Here is a 22928-nt window from a genome sequence, read left to right as displayed (position 1 = left end):
AAATACTCACAGGTTGCGTTGTGTTGCTGTGCGTTTGTGAAGGACGACAAAGTAAAAAAGAATAAGAAAAGGTCATCCCGCTGCAAAGAATTCCTCATTGTTGTTTTTTAAATGCAGCTTTTCGCTGCTGTGAATACAGTGAACAAGTTACCTCTATAGAAGAAGAAGAAGAAGAAAAAGAGGGTTAAAATTGGAAGAAGAACATAGGTTAAAATTGGAAATGGTTTAGACCTCCGTGGAATATTAAAATTGCATTAAGGGTAATTTTGGCTTCTTTACTATCGAGCAGAAATGGCTCCGTGCTTTATGGAGCACTAAGGACATTTTGATTATGAATCTCGTTTTGTTTTGTTTTGTTCTCCCCCAACCCTTCTTTTCTTTTCAGCTCCTTTTTGGTAATTGAGCTATTTGGACTGGGGTTTTTTTCTTCCTTTTTTTCCCCTTTTCACGTTTTCTATCGCTCGTCTTCTGACGTCTGCTGCTTTCTAGCGTCGCCTGGTTCCCACTGACGCTTAATGAGGCAGCTGCAAATTCTTCAGAAAAACGGAACCGTTTATATATATCAAATCTCTTTCTCTCCTCTCTCTCTTCCTCTCCTCTTTCTCTTTCTCTCCTCTCCCTCTCCCTCTCTCCTTTCTCTCTCTCCTTCTCCTCTCTCTCTCTCTCTCTCTCTCTCTCTCTCTCTCTCTCTCTCTCTCGTCTCTCCTTTCTCTCTCCTCTGTCCTATTTCTCTTTTTCCTTTCTCCTTTCTCTTCTCTCCTCTCTCCCTCTCTCTCCCTCTCTCCTTTATTTTTCTTTCTCTCTCCCCCCTTTCTTTCTCCTCTCTCCTTCTGTTTCTTCCTCTCTCTCTCCTCTCTCCCTCTCTCGCCGCCTCCTTTTTCCCACCCTCTCTCCTTTATTTTTCTTTCTCTCGCCCTCTTTTTCTTTCTCTCCTCTTTCTCCTTCTCTCCTCTTTCTCTCTCCTCTCTCCCTCTCTCTCTCTCCTCTTTCTCTTTCTCTCTCTCTCTCTCTCCGGATTGGGTTTTAATAAAAGCAATATTACAAACCTGGACTCTGCCCTGCCCCCAGTGATATTTAGGACAGATAAACAGATGGCATTGGCATTGGTTTTAGGTTACTGATCAGCCCCCTTGTTTTATGCCAATCTTGAAAGGGGTTGCAGAGGTGTTTTTTTTTTTTTTTAAATGAAGTGGTGGACAGGGGAAACTACGACGGAAGCTTTTCCATTTTTCCTTTTTTTTTTCTTGTTTAAAAGGTCACTGCAGGGAGAGAGAGAGAGAAAGAGAAGGAGAAAGAGAGAGAGAGCATGAAAACCGGCAGGGTGGTCGTATCTTTTCCAGTTCAGTTCTTTTTGCAAAAATTAAAAAATATCCCCTGAATTACTTGTACTCTGGATGGAGACATCCATAAAGCTGCTGGAACTTGCCAGCCTCAGTTTGGTAACCTTCAGGTGTTCTATAGTCCTCAAATTACAACTGTATTAAGCCTGGCTGCTATGGTTGTAAATTGTTAACAAGTCGTAATGCATGATCGACAATGATTTGAAGACCTTTTTTTGTTCGTGGTGGTCATTAAGTGAATGCAACGGTTATAAAGCAAATGTGCCTATCAGTGTCACAGTGGTGGGATTCAAATTTTTTTTACTACCGGTTCTGTGGACGTGGTTTGGTGGGAGTGGTTTGGCGGGCGTGGCAGGGGAAGGATACTGCAAAATCCCCATTCCCTCCCCACCCCACTAACCTGCTTTCCAGCTCCATTCTCCTGTGCAGGGCAACCAAAGAAGACCCAGCTGTTTAGCTGGGACTCAATGGGAGGCAGAGAAGAGATGGGGTTGACGGGGCCAGTCAGAGGTGCTATTGACCAGTTCTCTGAACTACTCAAAATTCCCACTACCGGTTCTCCAGAACCGGTCAGAATCAGCTGAATACCACCTCTGGTCTCCGTCATTAAGCGAACACAGTGGTTGAAAGTGCGAAGCCATTGATGAGTATGGGAGCGGTAAACTGGAAGTAATTGAAAAGTTTTGGCAAAACCGTTCGGCAAATTTCAGTCACGTGACCGTGGGAAATCTCCAGATCGACATAAGTGTGGTTGTATGGAGCACCTGAAGTGCGGTCACATGACTATGGGGAGGAGGGAAGGGAGGAGGGACTGCTGGAACTTCAGATCTGGTTTTATAAACCCCCTTTTTCCAGGTGGATCATAACTCCAAATGGTCGCTGAGTGAACCAGTTGTAAATCGAGGACTCCCTGTACAGCAGAAATTCTGGTGACAGGTTAGACTTTGAGGCAGGTTCAATTGGTTAATCTGAGCTGGTCCTTCTGCCCTTGCTGATGCCACCATGCTTCTGTAGGAAAGAGACTAAAAAAAAAAATCCCATTCCTGCATTTAGCTGTTAAAACTCAATGTCAACTCATAAAATATTTCTCTGGTCTTTTAAGAGTTGGCAACAGAAATGGGGAGAAGGGGGCAGCAGTGCAGCAGCTTACCAAATCGAAACTGCATTCCACAAATGTTTGCAAAGATAGTAACTAGGTGACCAAAGTTTCTGCCGAGCAAAATTCTAACTGGAGAGCCTGATTGATGACTCTGGGCTATGGATGTGTCCCATTGGAGAATGTGAATTATGATACATCCAGAGGGGTGGGGAAAAACCAGGGTCAAGGGTGACAATGAATAACGTTGTCTCAGAGTCAGCTACACCCAGGCAGCACCAGTATGTTTACTCCTAATAAATCTTCTTTAAAATTTGAAAATCCGGGTAGAGACTCACGATTGAAATGGGGGTAACGGCCGGAATCCCAACACCCATTTCTGTTCTTCTCATTCCAATCTTGAAGAGGCATCAACCTCCTCCTAGCTTTTTAAAACACTTTTGCTTCCTCTGTAAAGGTGGCAAAATTTCTTGGCTTCTGTGCCTCGTTGAATCTCTTTGAAAAAGCACTTTTGGGACAACCATGACCTGGATGACTGAAAATCTCCATAGACTAAGAAAGGTTTTTTTTCCTTGAAAAAGTTCTGCTTCTCATCCAAAAGCTCCCCCCAGTTTTCCAAGGTGTGAAATGTTTTCAAGGAATAAAGCCAGAAAATCCAGTTGCCTCTTGAAAAAGCCCCTTTGAGACAACCATGACCTGGAGGTCCATAGCCTTTTTTCCAAGATGGACCAGTTCTCCAGGATATGAATGGTCTAGGGGCTCCTGCCCTGGGTTGGACTAGAAGACCTCCAACGTCGTCTTCTTCCAGCCCTAGGATTCTAGCCAAAGATGGTTTTGAAAAGCAATGGAAAGAGAGAGGGAACATAAAAAAGCGAATTTCAGTTGATTAATAGCACTTAGCAATAGCACTTAGCCTTATATATATTGCTTCACAGTGCTTTTACAGCCCTCTCTAAGTGGCTTACAGAGTCAGCCTCTTGCCCCCAACAATCTTAGTCCTCATTTTACCCACCTCGGAAGGATGGAAGGCTGAGTCAATCTTGAGCTGGTGAGAATCGAACTCTTGGCAGTGGACAGAATTAGTCTGCAATACTGCATTCTAACCACTGCGCCAACATGGATGGATGGATGGATGGATGGATGGATGGATGGAAGGAAGGAAGGAAGGAAGGAAGGAAGGAAGGAAGGAAGGAAGGAAGGAAGGAAGGAAGGAAGGAAGGAAGGAAGGAGAGAGAAAAGGAAGAGCAATAGCACTTAGACGTATATACTGCTTCACAGTACTTTGCAGCCCTCTCTAAGCAGTTTATAGAGTCAGTCTCTTTTCCTCAGCGTGGATCCTCATTTTACCGACTTCAGAAGGATGGAAGACTGAGTCAACCTTGAGCCTATTAAAATTGAACTGCTGGCAGCCGGCAGAATTAGCCTGCAATGCTGCATTCTAACCATCGAGCCACCGCGGCTCCTAATAAGAGGGAAGGGTGTTGGGTTGGAATCCACAACTTGCAAATTCCCAGGTGGTTGGAGTGTTGATTTGACGGGTTCTTGGCCTTCTTCATTTTCCAAGAGCTTCTAATCCTTTGAAATTTAAATTTTTTTTATTCATCCTTTCTCTACAGGGATTGCACAGAACGACCAGTCTCTATACATCTTCCTGTTGATCTGTGGAGTAAGGAAAGTCAAAGATCCACTTTATCTACTGGATGTTTTTTCAGGTCAACATTTTCCCATCCAACTTCTTAATAATACATTTGGCATGGATGACACCCCATCGCCCAAAATGCCCATCTTTTTGGATGACTGGGAGGCATAATTTGAGGAGGCAGGGAGGCCTGGAACGTGATGGATACGGCTGTTGTGTCCATCTGAGCAGAGTTTCAGTTTTCTAACTTCTAAATTTTTCTAATTTGTGTGTGTGTGTGTTTGTGTGTGTGTGTTTGTTGGGGAGGTGAATTTACCTTTTTTACAGCCCCACTTGGTGCTATGGAACTTGGTGCTAAGAGCCTCTCAGAGTTGCTGTATCAGTGAACCGGGCAGCAAAATAAAATTTAATCGATTGATTTTTAAAAAATAAATTGAGCCACTTTTCTTTGAGGACTGAGAATACACAGGATTCTTGGTTAATGAATGATTTTATATAAGACAGAGTGAACATTTGGCCATTGTGTTGAAGGGACAGCTCAAGGAGATGACGGGGCACCAACCATCATCATTGGCCTAACTCTTTAATGGATCACATTCAATTAAAATTAATATCATTGGTTGTATGGTCCATTTGCTCGCCAGACAAATCTGAATTCTCCAGATTCATTCTTTCGTTTATTAGTTCCTCAAGCTGTCCATCTTAAGCAAGTGACTCTGGACACCAAACACTTAAGACACCCAACAGGGCTCTTCATACTTAGATTGATCTTATGTTGGTGTAGCAAATGGTTTACCAATCAAAGTAGGTATAACTCTTAACTGGTTGGTCATGGGAGATTTAGTTGAGGAATTCCTCGAATTTGGGGTGCTGGGGGAAGCTAAGAGATAACCGGCAGCTGGTTGAAATGTTCAAAAAAATGTTTCTTCTTGGGAACATAATCGTTCACCATTTGGGTCCAATGTTTCTGTAGGCATCTCCTCATCTCGGCTGGACTAAAATAACAACTTGCAACTGCTTCACCCGGCACCATCAAGCCACACACACACACCCAGTTATTGTTTAGTCCGCGTTATTCATGCTTTAATCTTACATTAATTTTAGTCTAACTCAGTGGCGGGATTCAAAAATTTTTTGCTAGTGGTTCTGTGGGCATGGCTTGGTGGGCGTGGCTTGGTGGAAGTGGCAGGGGAAGGATATACTGCAAAATCCCCCTTCCCTCCCCACCCCACTAAACTGCTTTCCAGTTCCATTCTCCTGTGCGGGGCAACCCAAGAAGAGCCAGCCGATCAGCTGGGACTCAATGGGAGGCAGAGAAGAGATGGGGGAGGGGCCTGTCAGAGGGGATATTAGCCAGTTCTCCAAACTACTCAAAATTTCTGCTACCAGTTCTCCGGAACTGGTCAGAACTGGCTGAATACCAGCTCTGGTCTAACTAGCGTTCTCTCCTGTTCATTTGACAGAGTGGCATCGGGAAGACCCCAGGGTGCACCTGATCATTGTTGGACCTGCTGTAAGTTGTCTCCATGACCCATCACTGCTATGATGAGCTCCATCCTCCATGCTGTCCTTTCCTTCTCTTTCCTTCTCCATCTTTCCCAGCATTCAGCTTTTTCCAGAGAGCCAATCCTTTGCATAACATTTATATTTATATTTATTTAGTCGTATCCCACTTTTATTATTTTTACAAATTTCTCAAGGCAGCAAACATATCCAGCACAAGTTCCTCCTCTTATTTTCCCAACAACAACCCTGTGATATGGGGTGGCTACACTAAGAGAGACTGGCCCAAGGCCGGCCAGTTGGCTTTCATGCCTAAGGCGGGACTAGAACTCACCATCTCCTGGTGATTGGCCCAAAGTCACTCGATCAGCTTTTGTGCCTAAGGCGGGACTAGGACTCACCATCTCCTGGTGATTGGCCCAAAGTCACTCAATCAGCTTTTGTGCCTAAGGCGGGACTAGGACTCACCATCTCCTGGTGATTGGCCCAAAGTCACTCAATCAGCTTTTGTGCCTAAGGCGGGACTAGAACTCACCATCTCCTGGTGATTGGCCCAGAGTCACCCAACTGACTTTCATGCCTAAGACGTTTTGAGTTGAGAGTTTTGCAGCGATAATTCAGCGCCAGAAAAATAAACACAGATGGCTGATGCTTCATTTAACATCTTTATAAACCTAAGTAGATTTTACAAACTAGTTGTAGATTTCTCCAACATGGAACAAACTCAAACAGAAACATGTTGCAAGTTCAGAGCAGAGCTCCAGTCTTCAGCAAGCAAGCAAGTTAGTTTCATCCTCAATAGATCAGCAGGCAAGCAAGTGGAGATAAGCAGTTTCATCTCAATAGACAGACTCAGAGCTCAACATAGCTGCAGAGTTGCATATGGAACCATGCCTGGGCTAATTCTAGTTTCAGTTTCCAAACAGTCCTCATTGGCTGACTTAGTTGCTATGCCTATTCGTTGGCTGACCTTGTTACCAAGCTCTATTCCAGTTCATGAATATACTGACAAGACGGGACTAGAACTCCCAGTCTCTTGGTTTCTAGCCCAGCATCTTAACAGCTAGACCAGACTGGTTCTCTAAGATGCCCCAAGTAGGATATAATTCCTCTTTTATTACGTTGTTTTGATAAAACTCCTTTCATGTCAACGTCGAACCCCTTTTCTTACCTCTTTCCGTTTGGCGACAGCGCGTATTTTCCGCCTATTAATTTCTTCCTTTCCACTCCGGTTCACTGCAAGATTTGAAAGCGAACTGGTGTGGAAGAGAAGATGGTGGAAAGGTACATAATCTAAACATGTATTTTATTTTTATTTTATTTTTTTCCCCCTTTTTCTGGCTTCCGATGCCTCCCTGCTTAGTTGAGACTTCAGGCAAGTCCGCTTGTCAAATTTTATTTGCGTCAAGATTCCTCCCAAATGAGTTGTTGAAAGTGCCAGAGGGAGCTGCCGGGATGTTACACATCCGAAAAAAAACTCAAATTCTCTCTCTTTGGGAGCATAGCTCTGCTCGTCAGGGGCAGGTGGGAAGGAGGAGAAAGTTTTTATCGGGGGAGGGAGAAAAATGAATAAAAGAGCAAAGTTTTAGTCCTCAAATTAGAGCATTAGACTAATTCCTCTGATGTGAATGTTGGCATGGTAGATATTTGCTTTTTGTTTTTTTTTAATGCTTCGTTTGGCATCCTACCCTGAGCAAATGACTTCTTCCAACTCCAGTTATTTTATTTTCACAATCTGGAGCTTGTTTTCCTGGTGTGCAATCAATTAGTGTGTTCCCGTCTTTTCTCTCTCTCTGTTTCTGCTGTAGGCTGATCCAACCTTCGCAAAAGAAGTCGAGGAGAAGGTGAACAAGTAGGTTGCTCTAATATGATAAGGAGGTGATTATTTTTTTCCTCTCCCGAAGGAAACCTCTGTTTATTTTCCTGAATTTCCTACACCCACCTACTCTAATCTACTCTCCTCCAGAGGTTTGGAAGCACAACCTTGAGGGCCTCAGGAATCTTCATGCTATGAGCCTTCCTTCCTTCCTTCCTTCCTTCCTTCCTTCCTTCCTTCCTTCCTTCCTTCCTTCCTTCCTTCCTTCCTTCCTTCCTTCCTTCCTTTTCCTCCCTCCCTCCCTCTCTCTCTCCCTCCCTCCCTCCCTCTCCTCTCCTTCATTTCCGTCTCCCTTTCTTTCCCCTTCCTCTCTTCTCCTCTCCCCCTCCTTCCATCCCACCCTCCTCTCCCTTCCTTCCATCCCACCTTCCTCCCTCCCATCTTCCCATTTTCCTTCCTTTTTCCAACCCATCTCCTTTCTTCCTCCCTCCCTCTCCTCCCTCTCCCTTTCTTTCTCCCTCTCCTCTCTTCCCTCCCTACCTCTCTTCCCCTCCCATTTTCCTTCCTTCCTTTTTTCCAACCCATCTCTCCTTCCTCCCTCCCTCTCCTTCCTTTCCCTCTCCCTTCTTTTTCCCTTCTCTCCTCTCCCCTTCCTTCCCTCCCACCCTCCTCCCTGCCTCTCTCCCTCCCACATTCCCATTTTCCTTCCTTTTTTCCAACCCATCTCTCCTTCCTCTCCCTTTCTTTCTCCCTCTCCTCTCTTCCCTTCCTCCCTCCCTCTCATCTCCTTCCTTCTCTTCCTCCCTCCCTCCCATCTTTCTCCTTCCCTCCTTCACCACCCATCTCCCTATCCAAAACAATTCTGGGCGGCTTACTATGGTTTCAGTTGCCACTGAAATTTTGAGCAACCCAAAAACACTTTGGCTGCCCAGGTTCTTGGAGTTTGAGAGAGTGGTTGTCAGGTTTCCAAGTGATGAAATCCATTTAAAAAGAAAAGAACAAAGTCCATCTTCCAAAACAATTTCTTTCATTTAGGAAAGCATCAAAGTGGCAAAGTATGTGGTGTAATTTCGGGTTGTGTCAGAGAGAAAGAAAGAAAAGGAATATATAATAAGGCTAAATAAAATGTCTATGTATATGTCAATTTCGGGCTTGATAGTGGCCTTGTGGTGTCATGTGCATCAGGTATGATCAACCTTTCCGGCTCTGAAGAAATCACACCTGAAGGGGAAACACGCCTTCTGCCCAAGAAGTCCCATCGTGGGATGCCATGCTTGCTAGCCTACTCATTGGGGTTACGAAGAAGACAGAGTCGGAAAGAACAGCCTTTTAACCTCTTGCAGAGTCGGGCAGAGAAAGGAAGCGTGATTAAAATGTAACATTCCTCCTGTCTCCAGGAATTGAGAATTGCAACATATCTTCTAGAACAGTGGTTGCCAACCAGTGGGCTGGGGACCACTGGTGGTCTGTGAGAAAATTTGGGTGCTCCACAGAGAAATGTCACCCCCAAAGCAATTAATCCAGGGGGTGCGGGAACACATGGCTTCCATCGCTTGTATTGCAAACAACACGAGGTAGTGAGGGGAGGGAGGAAAGGGTGGAGGGGGGGGAACTTGCCTCACGCGCCCCACACGCCTGGCGTGGCCACCGGGCTGCTTCTTTCTGCTTCTTTTTACTTCTGCTTTTGGCTGCATGCAAGGAAAGCAGCAAAAGTCTTTCTTTCTCTCACCCAATTCTGCCAGAAATGAGTCTTGGGACCCTGCAAGGCCTCCTCCTCCAAGAGGCTGGCAAAGACTCGTTTCTGGCAGAGTTTGGAGGCGAGAAAGAAAGACTTCTGCTGCTTCTGCTGCTTCCCTTGCATGAAGCCAAAAGTCTCTCTCTCTCCCCCTGAGAACGGAGCTAAAAAGCAGGTTAGGAATGTGGCTGCCTTGGAGGGTATTGGGGTGTGTGAGGGACGTGTGTGTGTGTGTGTGAGAGAGAGAGAGAGTGTGAGAAAGAGAGAGAGAGAGAAAGAGAGAGAGAGATCACTGCTAGCCCTCTGAGGTTAGATCCGATTTCTCTCTCTCCCACCCTCAGCAAGCCACTGTCAGTCAAAATTCATATTAATTGTCCACTGGATTTAAAATTATGAGCTTGGTGGTCCCTGGGGTCCAAAAGGTTGGCAACCCCTGTTCTGGAAGATGGCAGGCTAGGTGAGACTGCCTTGGCACGAGACCAGTTGCTCTTTACATCTCCTGTTCTTAGTTTCCCCCCGAGAAATCAATCACACCCTGGCGTAGCTTTCTCTGGTTGAAATAGGTTGACTCTGTGCTTTCAGCACTTGACATTTGGTGAGGGTCCTTGTGGCCCAGCCTCAGGAGGAATGGTCTAAATTCCATGTCATGCTTCAGAACACGCCTGCTAGAATCTCTCCAGGAGACAGCTTACCAAAAGGACAAAATATATATATATATATATATGGGTGGATAAATAATTAAAATAAATGCAATCACAGTTGACCTGTTCTAAGGACAAACATCTAAGAAATGAAGAACTGCAGGACTCGGTTAAAAGAAAGAAAGAAAGTGAGCAGCTTAGGGAAAATTTATGGTGGACGTTCCATAAATCACAGATTTTAAAAAAAATGAACACAAAAATCATGGGAGAATTGACAAATCCCCCTCCCCCAAAAATCCCCCAAGATGCTGATCATCTATGGAGATTCTCAGCCACCCAGGTCATGGTTGTCCGAAAGGTGCCTTTTTTTCAAGAGGCAACCGGACTTTGTGGTTTTTCTTTGAAGACGTTTTGCTTCTCATCGGAGAAGCTTCTTCAGCTCTGACTGGATGGTGGGGAATGGAAGGATTTATACTCCTTGCAGAAAAGCTGGTCATTTGCATCCTTTTAGAGGATCGTTGAGGCCACTTGGAAGTTTATCTCTGTCGGAGGGATCTGACATCATCTACCACCTGTCTACAACACAGTCCTTTCAGCCATCCCAAGAAGGCTCCACACCCATTTGCACTACTCAGGTGACCCTGAGGACACAGACAAACCTCCAAGTGGCCTCAGTGGCCCTCTAAAAGGATGCAAATGACCAGCTTTTCTGCAAGGAGTGTAAATCCTTCCATTTCCCCACCATCCAGTCAGAGCTGAAGAAGCTTTTTGGATGAGAAGAGAAACATCTTCAAAGACACAGTTGCCTCTTGAAAAAGCCCCTTTGGGATAAGGTGCTGATCATTGATTCCTGTTCGCTGAACTCTCTGCAAGAAATGATCCTTGGTAGGGACTTGTTACAGGTAATCTGGAATATCATCCCTCAATCTTATGGAATTCCATCTCTCTCCTAGTTATCATGGTCAACGGGCAGAGATGGTGGGAGTTACAGGTAGTCCTTAAGTTAAGGCCATTCCTTTCATGACTGTTTGAAGCCATGATGGTGCTGAAAACAGTTGTGACTGGTTTTTGCAATGAGGATCATGGCAGAATTTCCTGTGATCAGGTGATTAAAACTTGGAGGCTTGGCTACTGGCATGTACGTATGACTGTTGCAATCATGTCATCTCCACTTGCAATCTTCCCACGAGCAAAGCGAATGGGCAAAGCTGGATTTGCTGAAGGACGGCATGATTCTCTTGATGCCGTCGGGGGAAAAAAAGGGTCATCAATTCAAGCACGACTCATTTAACAACCTCGTGCCTAGCAAAGAAATCTCTGGTCCTGATTGTGCCGTCGTGTCCCTGTCGTAACCTGAATCTGTGGGGATAGACGAGCTGGCACTGGAGCTGACAGAGATGGAGGGGGTGGCTTCGTTGGCTTCGGAGGAAAATGCGGACGAGCAAGCCCAGTCAGGCCAGGGCCTTTCAGGATTGGGTCGGCTTATAGGCAGGGAGGAACAGGGGCAGGATGACGAGAGGTTAAACAGGGAACGTAAGAGACAGAGCTCAGGCGATGAGCAAGGACCACCCCCTCCTGATCCCCGAGCACAGAGAGTGGAGAGAAGGCGAGAACAGCGCAGACTGACACAACTACTCGGCAGGAGAGCGCTCCGCCCCTTTTCACAAGGCACACCTGGGAATTGAGACTTAAGAGGCCTTTGTAGGGAGGGGCATTTGTTGGGAACAAATGCTGAATTCCTGGAGCGTTGAGTGCAGATTGATTTTTTGGGATTCTTGCTTTGCTTCTTGGCTTTCTGGACTCTTCGACTTGCCTGCTGGATTTTCTTGCTTGCAGCCATGGCGCTCACAGTATTGGACTGGACTATTTGCAGCCAGAAGCGTGTGTGTGTGTGTGTGCATACGTACATGTCATCCCTTGGCTCTGGGACTTGCCAGAAACGTGGAAGAATTTGGGGGGGGGACTTTGGAGCAATAAAGGGGCGGTTGGAACTGCTAGCTACCTGTGCTGCCTCTGTGCCCTGCCCAGGATCATCAAACTGCTAGTTAGAGGAAGACTGCTTCTACTGGCCATCCATTGGAAGATGATTAACAAGCTGAATTTACTCCGTAGGGCAGATGGGGTCCACTTATTGTCAGAAGTCCCCCAGGAAGATCTTCACGCCATTATGAAAAACTCTTTTGCCGTCGTTAACAGTTCCATATCCGAAGGGATGTCAGCTGCAATTTTAGAGGTAATTTTTCCTTACTTCCAGGTGGGGAGAACTGTGTTGGGCTTGGAAACCTGTGTCCTCCTTCTGTTGATGTTCCTTAACTCTTAAAAGATGTAGGACATAGACCAAGGGTCTTCAAACTTGGCAAGTTTAAGATTGGTGGATTCCAACTCCCAGAATTCCTAAGCTAACATGACTTGGAGGAGGAATTCTGGGACTTGAAGTCCACAAGTCTTAAAGCTGTCAAGAGATAGACTACTAAGAGTTGGAAGGGACCTTGGAGGTCTTCTAATCCCACCTCCAACCTTATACCTACTTCTGGAGGCAAAGTCGTTCCACTGATGAATTATTCTCGCTGTCGGGAAATATCTCCTTCATTCCAGGTTGCTTCTTTCCTTGATTAGTTTCCCTCTATTGCTCCTTGTCTTGCTTTGGAGAATAAGTTGATCCCAACTCTTCTTTGTGGCAGGTTGATCCCCCCTCTTTATTGGTCTCCTCTTCCTTTGAACTGTGAAATAGCTAAATAGCTGACTGAAGTGGCAGCCCTTCAAATATTGGAAGACTGGCATTATGTCACCTCCTAAACTTTCTCTCCGTTAGACTAGATATACCCTGCTCCTTCAAACATTCATTGTACGGTTTAGACTCGAAATCTTTTGTCATCTTTGTTGCTCTTCAAACAGACAAAGCTCTCGTTCTCTCTCTCTTTTTTTTTTTTTGGTCAAACAGACAAAGCTGTTTGAACTGTTTTGTGAAATCGACCAGCCATGTTGAGTTTGCATTCCCCTGTTTGGCCCATTGACTTGGATCTTCATGGAGATCCAGAATACAAACAGACAGACAGACAGAAAGACAGACAGCCAGACAGACACACACACAGAGAGAGGGAGAGGGGAAGAGGGAGGGAGAGAGAGAAAGAGAGAGAGAAGGAAAAAAAGGAGTGAGAAAGAGAAAGAGAGAGAGAAAGAAAGAGAGGGCAAAAAAGGAGAGAGAGAGGAGAGGGAGAGAAGAGAGAGAAAGAGGGAGAGAAAGAAGGTGAGAGAGAAAGAGGGAATGAGAGAAAAAGAGAAAGTAAGAGAGAGAGGGAGAGAAGAGAGAAAGGAGAGAGAAAGAAGGAGAAAAGGAGTGAGAGAAAGAGGGAGAGAAAGAGAGAGAGGGAGAGAAGAGAGAGAAAGAAAGGGAGAGAGAAAGAGGAGAGAAGAGGGAGAAAGAGGGAGAGAAAGGAGAGAGAAAGTAGGAGAGAGAGAGAAAGAGGGAGAGAGAGAGAGGGAAAGTAAGAGAGAGACTGCAGAGAGGAAAACACAACTGAACCTTTTGCTGTCTAATAAAACCCCCTGAATGAAGCCCATTGTGTACTGTTTAAATCAACCCTATTATTAAAAGTCAGTTCTGATTTAGTCTGGCAATTACAAGCAAGAGAGGCCAATTTTCCTTTGCTGATTTATTGGTCTCTTCTTCCTTTGAATCGTGAAACAGCTAAATAGCTCACTGAACTGTGAACACCTCAAAGTTGGGGTGCCAAGAGAAAAGTTTTACAAATCAAGAAGAAAAAAGCAAGTCACAAAGAACATAAGTTTCCACTTCCTTTTCACTATCTTGAAAAGGTCAGATAATCTCTCTGGATTTCCTACCCGAAGAAGCTGGAAATCAAATTCAAGGAAGGTTTCGACAAGGTTAAAACCCCTTTGGGCTCAACTCCCCTCTTTAAACAAGACCCTGAGGATTTGCAGTTTGGAAAGAAAAATAATCTTGCGACCAACTCCAAGATTCTCCCACGTAGATTACAGGTGGGGAAAAAAATCAATGGGAACCAGCTTTGAAATGCATTTCCTTCCCTCTTCTGTTGGTGCTCCAAAGCCTTTTTTTTTTTTTTTCAAATTCTTCTTTTGTTTAGAATTCATCTGTTTGATTTAGCCGGTTTCTTTAAAGGTCTGCCTTTATTTTTTTTTTGGCATTTAATTCTGCCCAGTTTGTCTTCGACAATCTGGCCGACTGCGACAATAAAGAAAGACCAAAGAAAGACAACTTGTGAAGGCAGGGGCTGTTTTAGTTAGTCCAGGTTCTCCTCCCTGAGATGGCCAACGGGCAGAAACGCCATCTGTGAAATGCCTGTTTCATTAACCAAGACTGCAGTTTGGCCTGCAAGGATATTAAATGGAACTGCAGCCCAGGGAGGCGGGTTGGATGAGGAAAAATAAATAAGTGCTGTTTTGAGCCCTTTCGATCAAAAAGAAGAAGAGGGAAGAGAGAAGGCAGGATTATCTCAGGCCACATTTATGCAGCTTCTACAGAATGGAAATCTCTAAAGCCCGTTGGAAAGGAAGTTTGAACATGAGCCAAGAAGACAGTTATTCCGATAATAATAACCATGGCACCCTAGGTTCTTGGGAAGAACTTGATGTGTATGAAAGGCCAACATCAGCTAAAGAACTGGCAGTTTAGGATTTCATGTTGGGAACAAATGTCAGGAGTCGAGAACCAAGAAACACGTACAGTTTTTTTCTGAGCGGTTTCCTTTACGTTCCTTACCTTCAGACAGAATCTTGCCAGACTAAAACAATTCTTCCTACCATTAAAGGTATGACCAATAGATTAACATAGTTGGAAGGGACCTTGTAGGTCATCTAGTCTGACCCCCCTCCCCCCCGCCCAAGCAGAAGACCCTACACCATTTCTGACAGATGGCAGTCCAGTCGCTTCTTGAAAGCCTCCAGGGATGAAGCTCCCACAACTTCTGAAGGCAACTTCAGGTCCATCAGTTGATTGTTCTCACTGTCAGGAAATTCATCCTGATTTCCAGGTTGAATCTCTCCTTGTCTGGTTTTCATCGTCATTCCTTGTCTGGCCTTGCTTTGGAAAATAGCTTGACCCCCTCCTCACTGTGGCAACCCCTGAGAACTTCTACAGAGGAGCCCTCTTAACCCTCTTCCTCCCAGCCAAACTCTCCAAGCTCTTGTTCCTCCACAAGGCAGCCCCTCCCTCCTGGGAATCCAGACTACATTCCACACCACATCTGATACATTTTGCAGAATTAGAGAGTTCCATCCTTATAATTAGGCCCTAGGGTTTAATATTTACTCAAGAGGTGAAGGTACAAGGGGAAGAAAAATGACAATACATGATCAACGGAATGTAGTTTGCTTCTGAAAAGGGTGAACACAATGGAAGGGAAGGGAATAGAAACGGAGTTGGAAGGGACCTTGGAGGTCTTCTAGTCCAACCTCTGCATAGATAGGAAACACTACACCATTTCAGACAAATGGTTGTCCAAACTCTTCTTAAAATCTTCCAGTGTTGGAGCAGTCACAACCTCTGGAGGCAAATTGTTCCAATGGTTAATTGTTCACAGTGTCCAAAATTTTTTCCTTAGTTCTAAGTTCCTTCTCTCCTTCATTAGTTTCCATCCGTTGCTTCTTGTCCTGCCTTCAGGTGCTTTGAAGAATAGCTTGACTCCTTCTTCTTTGGGGTAGCCCCTGAGATATTGGGAGATTGCTATCCTGTCTCCCCCTGGTCCTTCTCTTCCCTAGACTAACCATGCCCGGTTCCTGCAACCGTTGTTCATATGTTTTAGTCTCCAGTCCCCCAGTCATCCTGGTTGCTCTTCTTTGCACTCTTTCTAGAGTCTCAACATCTTTTTTTTTAATTGTGGCAACCAATACTGGATGCAGTATTCCACCTTGTGAAGTGTCACATTCTAGTGCATCCAAATTACAGGTATTTTTAATCACACAGTCACCTTGCTCAAGGAAAGGACAACTGCCTTAAAATTGCCAGTCATTTAGGGAAGTAACTGTGTACTGCATAAACCACTCAGGTAGGTTTGGTTGGTACAAAGCCAAGCCTTCCCCTCCTGCCTTCGCCATCTGCCACCGTATTACATCCTGCTGATGTAATAGAAGGTTATGGGTGTGGATGTATGAAACAGGTCCAACAGATGAGTTTGATGCAGATACAGATTAACAGAGTTGGAAGGGACTTTGTAGGTCATCTAGTCCAACCCCCCACCCAAGCAGGTGAGAGGTCTTTCTAGTCCAACCTCCAGAAAACCCTCTTCCATTCCAGACCAATGGTTGTGCAGTCTCTCCTTAAAAAAACCTTTAAAAATCTCCAGTGTTGGAGCACCCATAACTTTTTGGAGGCAAGCCATTCCATTGAATAACAGAATAATGGAGTTGGGAGGGACCTTGGACGTAGATAGACACAAATTAACAGAGTTGGAAGGGACCTTGTAGGTCATCAAGTCCAACCCCACCTAAGTAGGAAGCCCTACACCATTTCTGACAGATGGCAGTCCAGACTCTTCTTGAAAGCCTCCAGGGATGAAGCTCCCACAACTTCTGGAGGCAACTTCTGTTCCATTGGTTGCTTGTTCTTCCTGTCAGAAAATTCCTCCTTATTTCCAGCTTGAATCTTTCCTTGTTCGGTTTCCATCCATTATTCCTTGTCTGGCCTTCGGGTGCTTTAGAAAATAGCATGACCCCCTTCCTCCTCTCTGGGGCAGCCCCTCCAATATTGGAACATATGCTCTGAGAACTTCTACGAAGGAGCCCTCTTAACTCTCTTCCTCCCAATCAAACTGTCTAAACTCTTGGTTCTTCCACAAGGCAGCCCCTCCCTCCTGGGAATCCAGACTACATTCCACACCACATCTGATACATTTTGCAGAATTAGAGAGTTCTGGCCTTACAATTTGGCTTCCGGTGATGAAGCCCCTCCACAGCTTCTGAACAACAGAATAATAACCCAGTTGGAAGGGACCTTGTAGGCCATCTAGTCCAGCCCACCCCCTCGCCCAAGCAGGAGAGACCATTTCTGACAGATGGCAGTCCAGCCTCTTCTTGAAAGCCTCCAGGGATGAAGCTCCCACAACTTCCGAAGGCCGATTAATGAGATCATCTTAATCTTTTTGGATTAAGGTACCTCTTTTCTCTCCCAAAAAGAGCGGATAATTTCAGCTCCCCACTCTCGGAGATCTTATGACAGGTAATCCTCGACTTACAACAGTTCATTTAGTGACCAAAGTTACAACAGCGTGAATTATGACCAGGTTGTTTTTTTTCCCACACTTAACGACTTGCAGCATCCACATGGTCAAGTGATCAAAATTTGAATGCTTGGCAACTGGCTCCTTATTGATGATGGTCGTTGCCATGTCCCAGGGTGATGTGGTCCCATTTAGGTGACTTCCTGACAAACAAATCAGTGGAGAAGCCAGGTTCACTTAAACAACCATGCTACTAACTTAACCCACATCAGACTTATCGACAAGCTCTCCGTTCTACCAAATGTGAGCCCGGTCTTTTCTGTGTTACAGGCAATGGATTTAAATGTTCCTGTGCTGGCAAGAGACATTCCAGGAAATGCTGCTGTGATTGTACACCAAACAACTGGATTATTATATTCGACTCCACAGGTAATAATTAAGTTAAAATATGCTGGGTCCTATGTAGATCTGTCTGTCTCTCTGTCTGTCTGCCCCTCCTTCCATGCATCCATCTATCTATCTTATCTATCATCTCTTCTGCTTGGGTGGGGTGTGTGTGGACAAGATGGCTTACAAGATCCCTTCCAACTCTATTAATCTATCTTTCTATCATGTATCTGTATATCTCTATCATCTATCTATCTGCATGGAGATCATCTGTCTGTCCATAGTATCTATCAATTACCTATATCTATCATCTATCTATCTGCCTGTACATCCATCCGTCCATCGATCATCTATCTCAATCATCTACCTATCTACCTACCTATCTCTCTGTCTATCTATCTATATCTATCTATCTATCTATCTATCTATCTATCTATCTGTCTTTATCTATCTCTATCTATCTATCTATCTATCTATCTATCTATCTACCTGTCTCTCTCTCTCTCCCTCTATCTATCTATCTATCTACCAATATATCTATCTATCTATCTATCTATCTATCTATCTATCATCTATCTATCTATCTATCTATCTATCTATCTATCTATCTATCTATCTATCTATCTATCTATCTATCTATCTATCTATCTATCTATCTATCTATCTATCTATCTTTATCTATCTCTATCTATCTATCTATCTATCTCTATCTCTCTCAGTTTTTTTCCTGAATGATGCGGGATAGGAGAATGAAATAATTTCATATTGGGAGCTGTCCATGACTCACGGTGCTGAAGCCGACTTGGGGGTTAAGCTTTCAATTGAGACCTAATTCTCCCTGTCCTCCCCCCCGCCCCTGGGTAGCCCGCAGGATGTGTCACCTTCCAGATAATTTATAGCTCCACTGCCATAATGAAAACCTTGATCTTATTTGTGTTAAGCTTTCAAACCGTTTCGTGGCACCCGGGTCACAGCTGTGGAAGTGTCTAACCACTGAGATGTTAAGTCCTCCGTACATACGCTGCCATGGAGGTTCACCCCCATTTCCTAATTAACCAGAGTGTGTTATTAAAACTCAGAAAGGTCCGGGGGAAAGGGAGGAATTACGGGGGAATTAATCCTGTTGATCCCATAAATTAGATTTCAGTTCTCCATCAATAATCAGGTACGTGCAATAACGCTAGGCTTTTAAAGAATAAAAATGCGGACCCAGATTAAATAAAACCACCAAGTGAAAAATACATTTTCTCTTAAGCCTTTTTTTTTTTTTTTTTGGTGAAAGCGTGATGAATGCTGTTAAGTATAGTCAGAAAGTTAAATCTTCCATTTTCATTAGTCCTTCATGTAACTATCCCCTTCTGAAAAAAAAAATCAAGAAAAATGTTGCGGTTAACATGTTCCTCCACCCCCCCCACCAAAGTCAGCTGTTTCCTGCAGGGTTCAGGAATGAATCTTTTTTGTGATATAAGCTACAGCAGGTTTTTCCCCCCTTGAATCTGAACATTATGATGATGTTTTTAATGTGTCCATGAGGTCCCAGGGGCCAAGACCAGAGAGAAAACAATATCTTACTTCAGACTTTAAATTGGGGTTTTTTTGTGTGGTGGTTGTTGTTTTTTATTTTGGCAAATTGTCTTGTGATCAAAGTTGGTGTTGGGCAAGATGGGGAGGTTCAAGGACCCTTTTGAGAATTTTAGGCAGGGTGAACGTCTGTGTTCCCCTCCTGCCAAGATCCACTAATAACAGCTAAGAATTCTCTTTTAAGACACACACAAACACACACACACACACACACAGAGAGAGAGACAGACAGACACACACACACACTTTGGTCTCTTTGCTTCTTTTCCTCCATTCTTTCATCGGTCGGAAGAAATGGAAGAAATAAACAATACCAAAAGAGGAGATGATTTGTATGTCGGAGTTCAACTATGAGGGGTCCTTGGTGCTCTCTGAGCTTGGTTATTTTCTTGCAGACATTTTATGACCCAACTGGGGAACATCATCAGAACTAGCAGGGAGTGAGGTTTGTGAAAAAGAGGAGGAGGAGGAGGAGGAGGAGGAGGAGGAGGAGGAGGAGGAGGAGGAGGAGGAGGAGGAGGAGGAGGAGGAGGAGGAGGAAAAAAACTGTGGGTTCCTTGGTGCTCTCTGAGCTTGGTTGTTTGCCTGCAGACGTTCATGACGCAACTTGGTTACATCATGAGCGCTGGAAGGGAGTAGTGTTTAGGGATTAGAAGAGGAGGAAGACTGTGAGGTCCTCAGTGCTCTCTGAGGTGGTTGTTTTCTTGACAACACATCATTACCCAACTAGGGAACACTACCAGTGTTGCTACCTGATGACGTTACCTAGTTGGATCAGCAAGAAAACCACTAATCTCAAGAGAACACCAAGGATGCTACATGTTGAACTGTTATTTTGGGTTTTGGAAAACCATGTTGGGAAATCTTCTGGTAGAATATGAGTCTGGCAATGCATCTGCTTCCTAATCTGGTGTACCCTTGAAAACAAAGCTTTCTTGGGAACTTTGGAGAAGTACCGCCCTTATTAGTCATAGAACTCTACTGATAATGGCCCACTCCATACTCTTCCTTTTCAGGAATTTGTCCAGCAGGCCAAAACTTTGATGAAGGACCCAGTTTTGTACAAAGAGATTGTAAGAAAGGCACATGAATATGTCCTGAAGCACCATTCATGGGAGAAAGAAAGGAAGGTCTATCAGAACCTTGTTTTGAGACTTCATGAATGTTCTTGTATCAAAAAAACATGAGTTACCAACCACCGTGGTCAACCGGGTTTTCATCTTAATCATCTGATTTGTCTTCCTTAATGTTATTGCCATTGTTGATTTTGTAGATTTTGTTCTCCTTCAGAGTCAAAATGTAGACCTCTACAGCCTGGCAGCCTCCAGGAGCATGGGACTTCTGTTCCCATAATCCCCCTACTAGTCATCACCAAAGGACTATGGGAACCGAACTCAAACACATTACAGAACCCCAAGTTGAAAAAAAATCCTAAACATACCGTTTATTGTTGACTGGAAACACTTTATAGATTTTTATTGCACGAAGCATAAGAAATTGAACTTATGATTTGTGGTTGGGATGATTAGAAGGAATAGATTATAAGGGAAAATAGTTGTGCTGTAGCCCACAGAGCAAGGGGTAAATTTAAAATTGTTTTTATAACTGATGTAGTAAAAAATATATATTTTTGTTCTCTCTTTGCTGTTCCATTTTTGTTTCCTTGATTTTTTCTTCCTTTCTTTCCTCCTTATCTTCCTTTCTTCCCTCCCCCCCCCTCATTCTTTCTTTGAATCTATATTAGTTTTCATTACTTTTTATCCTCTTTTTAAAAATCCTTCATAAATTTGTATGCATCAAAATTGCATGTATATAATGCATTAAATAAAACAATCTGCCTGAATGATAGTGCAAAGTTGAGGTTATGGTAACAAATAGTGAATATCTGCATTATCTGGGGTAGTTTCACCTGCATCTCTACACAGATACACAGATACTCAATGAGGGCTCTCTAGAGCCGTGGTCGCCAACCAGTGGGCCAGGGACCACTCATGGTCCGTGAGAAAATTTTGGTGGTCCGCAGAAAACTGTCACCCCCAAAGCACCTCCCAAAGCAATTAATCCAGGCTGCACAGGAACACAAGGCTTGCGTCGCTTGCATTGCGAACAACACGAGGTAGTGAGGGGAGGGGGGAAAGGGCGGAGGGGGGAACTTGCCCCACTCGCCCTACGTGCCTCGCCTGGCCACCGGGCTGCTTCTTTCTGCTTCTTTTGGCTGCATGCAAGAAAAGCAGCAAAAGTCTTTCTTTCTCTCCCCCAAACTCTGCCAGAAATGAGTCTTTGGGACCCTGCAAGGCATCCTGCTCCAAGAAGCTGCGCCATTCTGGCGGAGTTTGGGGGAGAGAAAGAAAGACTTCTGCTGCTTCTGCTGTTTTCCTTGCATGAAGTCAAAAGTCTCTCCCCGAGAACGGAGGTGGAGACGGTATCCTGTGATCCCAAATAAAGAATGATCGATTGGTAGGAAAACCAGGTGGGGAATTTTCCTGCAGATTTTTGGGGGGATTTTCCCAGGGTCTCTGGTCCGCAGGATTTAAAATTATGAGTTTGGTGGTCCCTGAGGTCCAAAAGGTTGGTGACCCCTGCTCTAGAGCCTTATATGAAGCCCTAACTAGGAAGAGTGAATTAAGCATCAACCCCCAACAAAATTATCTGACTCTTTGTGGCTATGGATTCACAGCTCGTTCCTTTCACCCAACTCCAGAAGAGACAAACTCAAATTTGAACTTAATCAGCCAGTTTTAAATCCACATCTGTTTCCAGCAGGAAAGAAAGAAAAACAACAACTTTAAAGGTTTGTTTGTTTGTTTTTTTAGAACAGGAGTCGCTTATCTCGGTGCAAAGAACGGGAATGAGAAAAATTTAATTTCCTCTTCTTGTCAGCTGGAGTTGCAGAGGTAGTTTTACACACACATGTGCGCGCACACACACACGCTCCATTCCCTGCGGTGGGTAACTACATTAAAGAAAAATGAATTGGACTCTATTGGTCCAAACCGGCCAATAAAAAAGATGAATCCATCTCGAAAGCAAAACTAGATAAATGCTACCTATCAGAGAATGTCTTTTAATGATCTCCTGCTGGGAACACAGTGAGAACTCCAGCCAGGGAGGGGGAGGCGAAAACAACTCAACCCCTTTGTTGAGCAAAGATCATCTTCAGACCGACTGATCTTATTTATTTATAAATTCCTGGGGAACAGTAGATACCTCAAAATAAAAGGCTGTGTTTTCTAACCAAGCACTCGTTTTCTGCAAGTTATATTGAATACGTCGAGCGATTTCGGCTCTTTGGTATATTATTCTTGATTTTAAATCCCTTAGTCATTACTGTTGTTCGATAAGCGTTAGTAGGATTTGTCTCTCACCCCCCCCAAAAAAGCAATTAAAGGAAGACCCCCTTGGCCCATAAATCTTAGAGCAAGCATGATTCATTTTTCATTCGTGGTAAGGCTGATTTTTTCTTTAAGGTTACAAAACAAAACCTTTCTGGAATTCTGGGTTTTTCTTTTCTTTTAACAGCCAAACTATTTAACAGATTAACAGAGTTGGAAGGGACCTTGCAGGTCATCTAGTCCAACCCCCCGCCCAAGCAGGAGACCCTACAACCATTTCCGACCGATGGCAGTCCAGTCTCTTCTTGAAAGCCTCCAGTGATGAAGCTCCCACAACTTCTGAAGGCAACCTCTGTTCCACTGGTTGATTGTTCTCATGTCAGAAAATTCCTCCTTATTTCCAGGTTGAATCTTTCCTTGGTCAGTTTTCCATTCGTTATTCCTTGTTTGGCCTTTGGGTGTTTTGGAAAATAGCTTGACCCCTTCCTCCTCTCTGTGGCAGCCCCTCAAATATTGGAAGGCTGCTCTCCTGTCTCCCCTGGTCCTTCTCTTCGCTAGACTAGCCAGGCCCAGTTCCTGCAACCGTTCTTTGTTCTTCCTATGTTTTAGCCTCCAGGCCTTTGATCAATTTAGATACAGATGCAGATTAACAGAGTTGGAAG

At 44.3% G+C, this 22928-nt stretch overlaps 1 protein-coding gene across 2 annotated transcripts in view; it reads left to right on the top strand.

Moving 5' to 3' along the window:
• GLT1D1 (glycosyltransferase 1 domain containing 1) overlaps positions 1 to 22172 on the top strand; it is a 38176-nt gene extending 16004 nt beyond the window's left edge. For both annotated transcript variants that reach the window (XM_087942990.1, XM_087942989.1), the window contains 6 exons: positions 4053 to 4148; positions 5539 to 5588; positions 7387 to 7430; positions 11883 to 12003; positions 17297 to 17395; positions 19951 to 22172. In XM_087942990.1, coding sequence (XP_087799116.1) covers positions 4053 to 4148; positions 5539 to 5588; positions 7387 to 7430; positions 11883 to 12003; positions 17297 to 17395; positions 19951 to 20121 — 581 coding nt within the window. In that variant the 3' untranslated portion in view covers positions 20122 to 22172. The remainder of the gene's footprint in view (positions 1 to 4052; positions 4149 to 5538; positions 5589 to 7386; positions 7431 to 11882; positions 12004 to 17296; positions 17396 to 19950) is intronic.
• The last annotated feature ends 756 nt before the right edge of the window (positions 22173 to 22928 follow it).

This window comes from Notechis scutatus, chromosome 13 (assembly GCF_049901735.1).
Source record: "Notechis scutatus isolate UNSWTSFEM ecotype Mainland chromosome 13, rNotScu1.2, whole genome shotgun sequence".
NCBI classification, from domain to species: domain Eukaryota; kingdom Metazoa; phylum Chordata; class Lepidosauria; order Squamata; family Elapidae; genus Notechis; species Notechis scutatus.
Note: the sequence above shows the minus strand (reverse complement) of the source record. Positions and strands in the feature narration are given on the sequence as shown.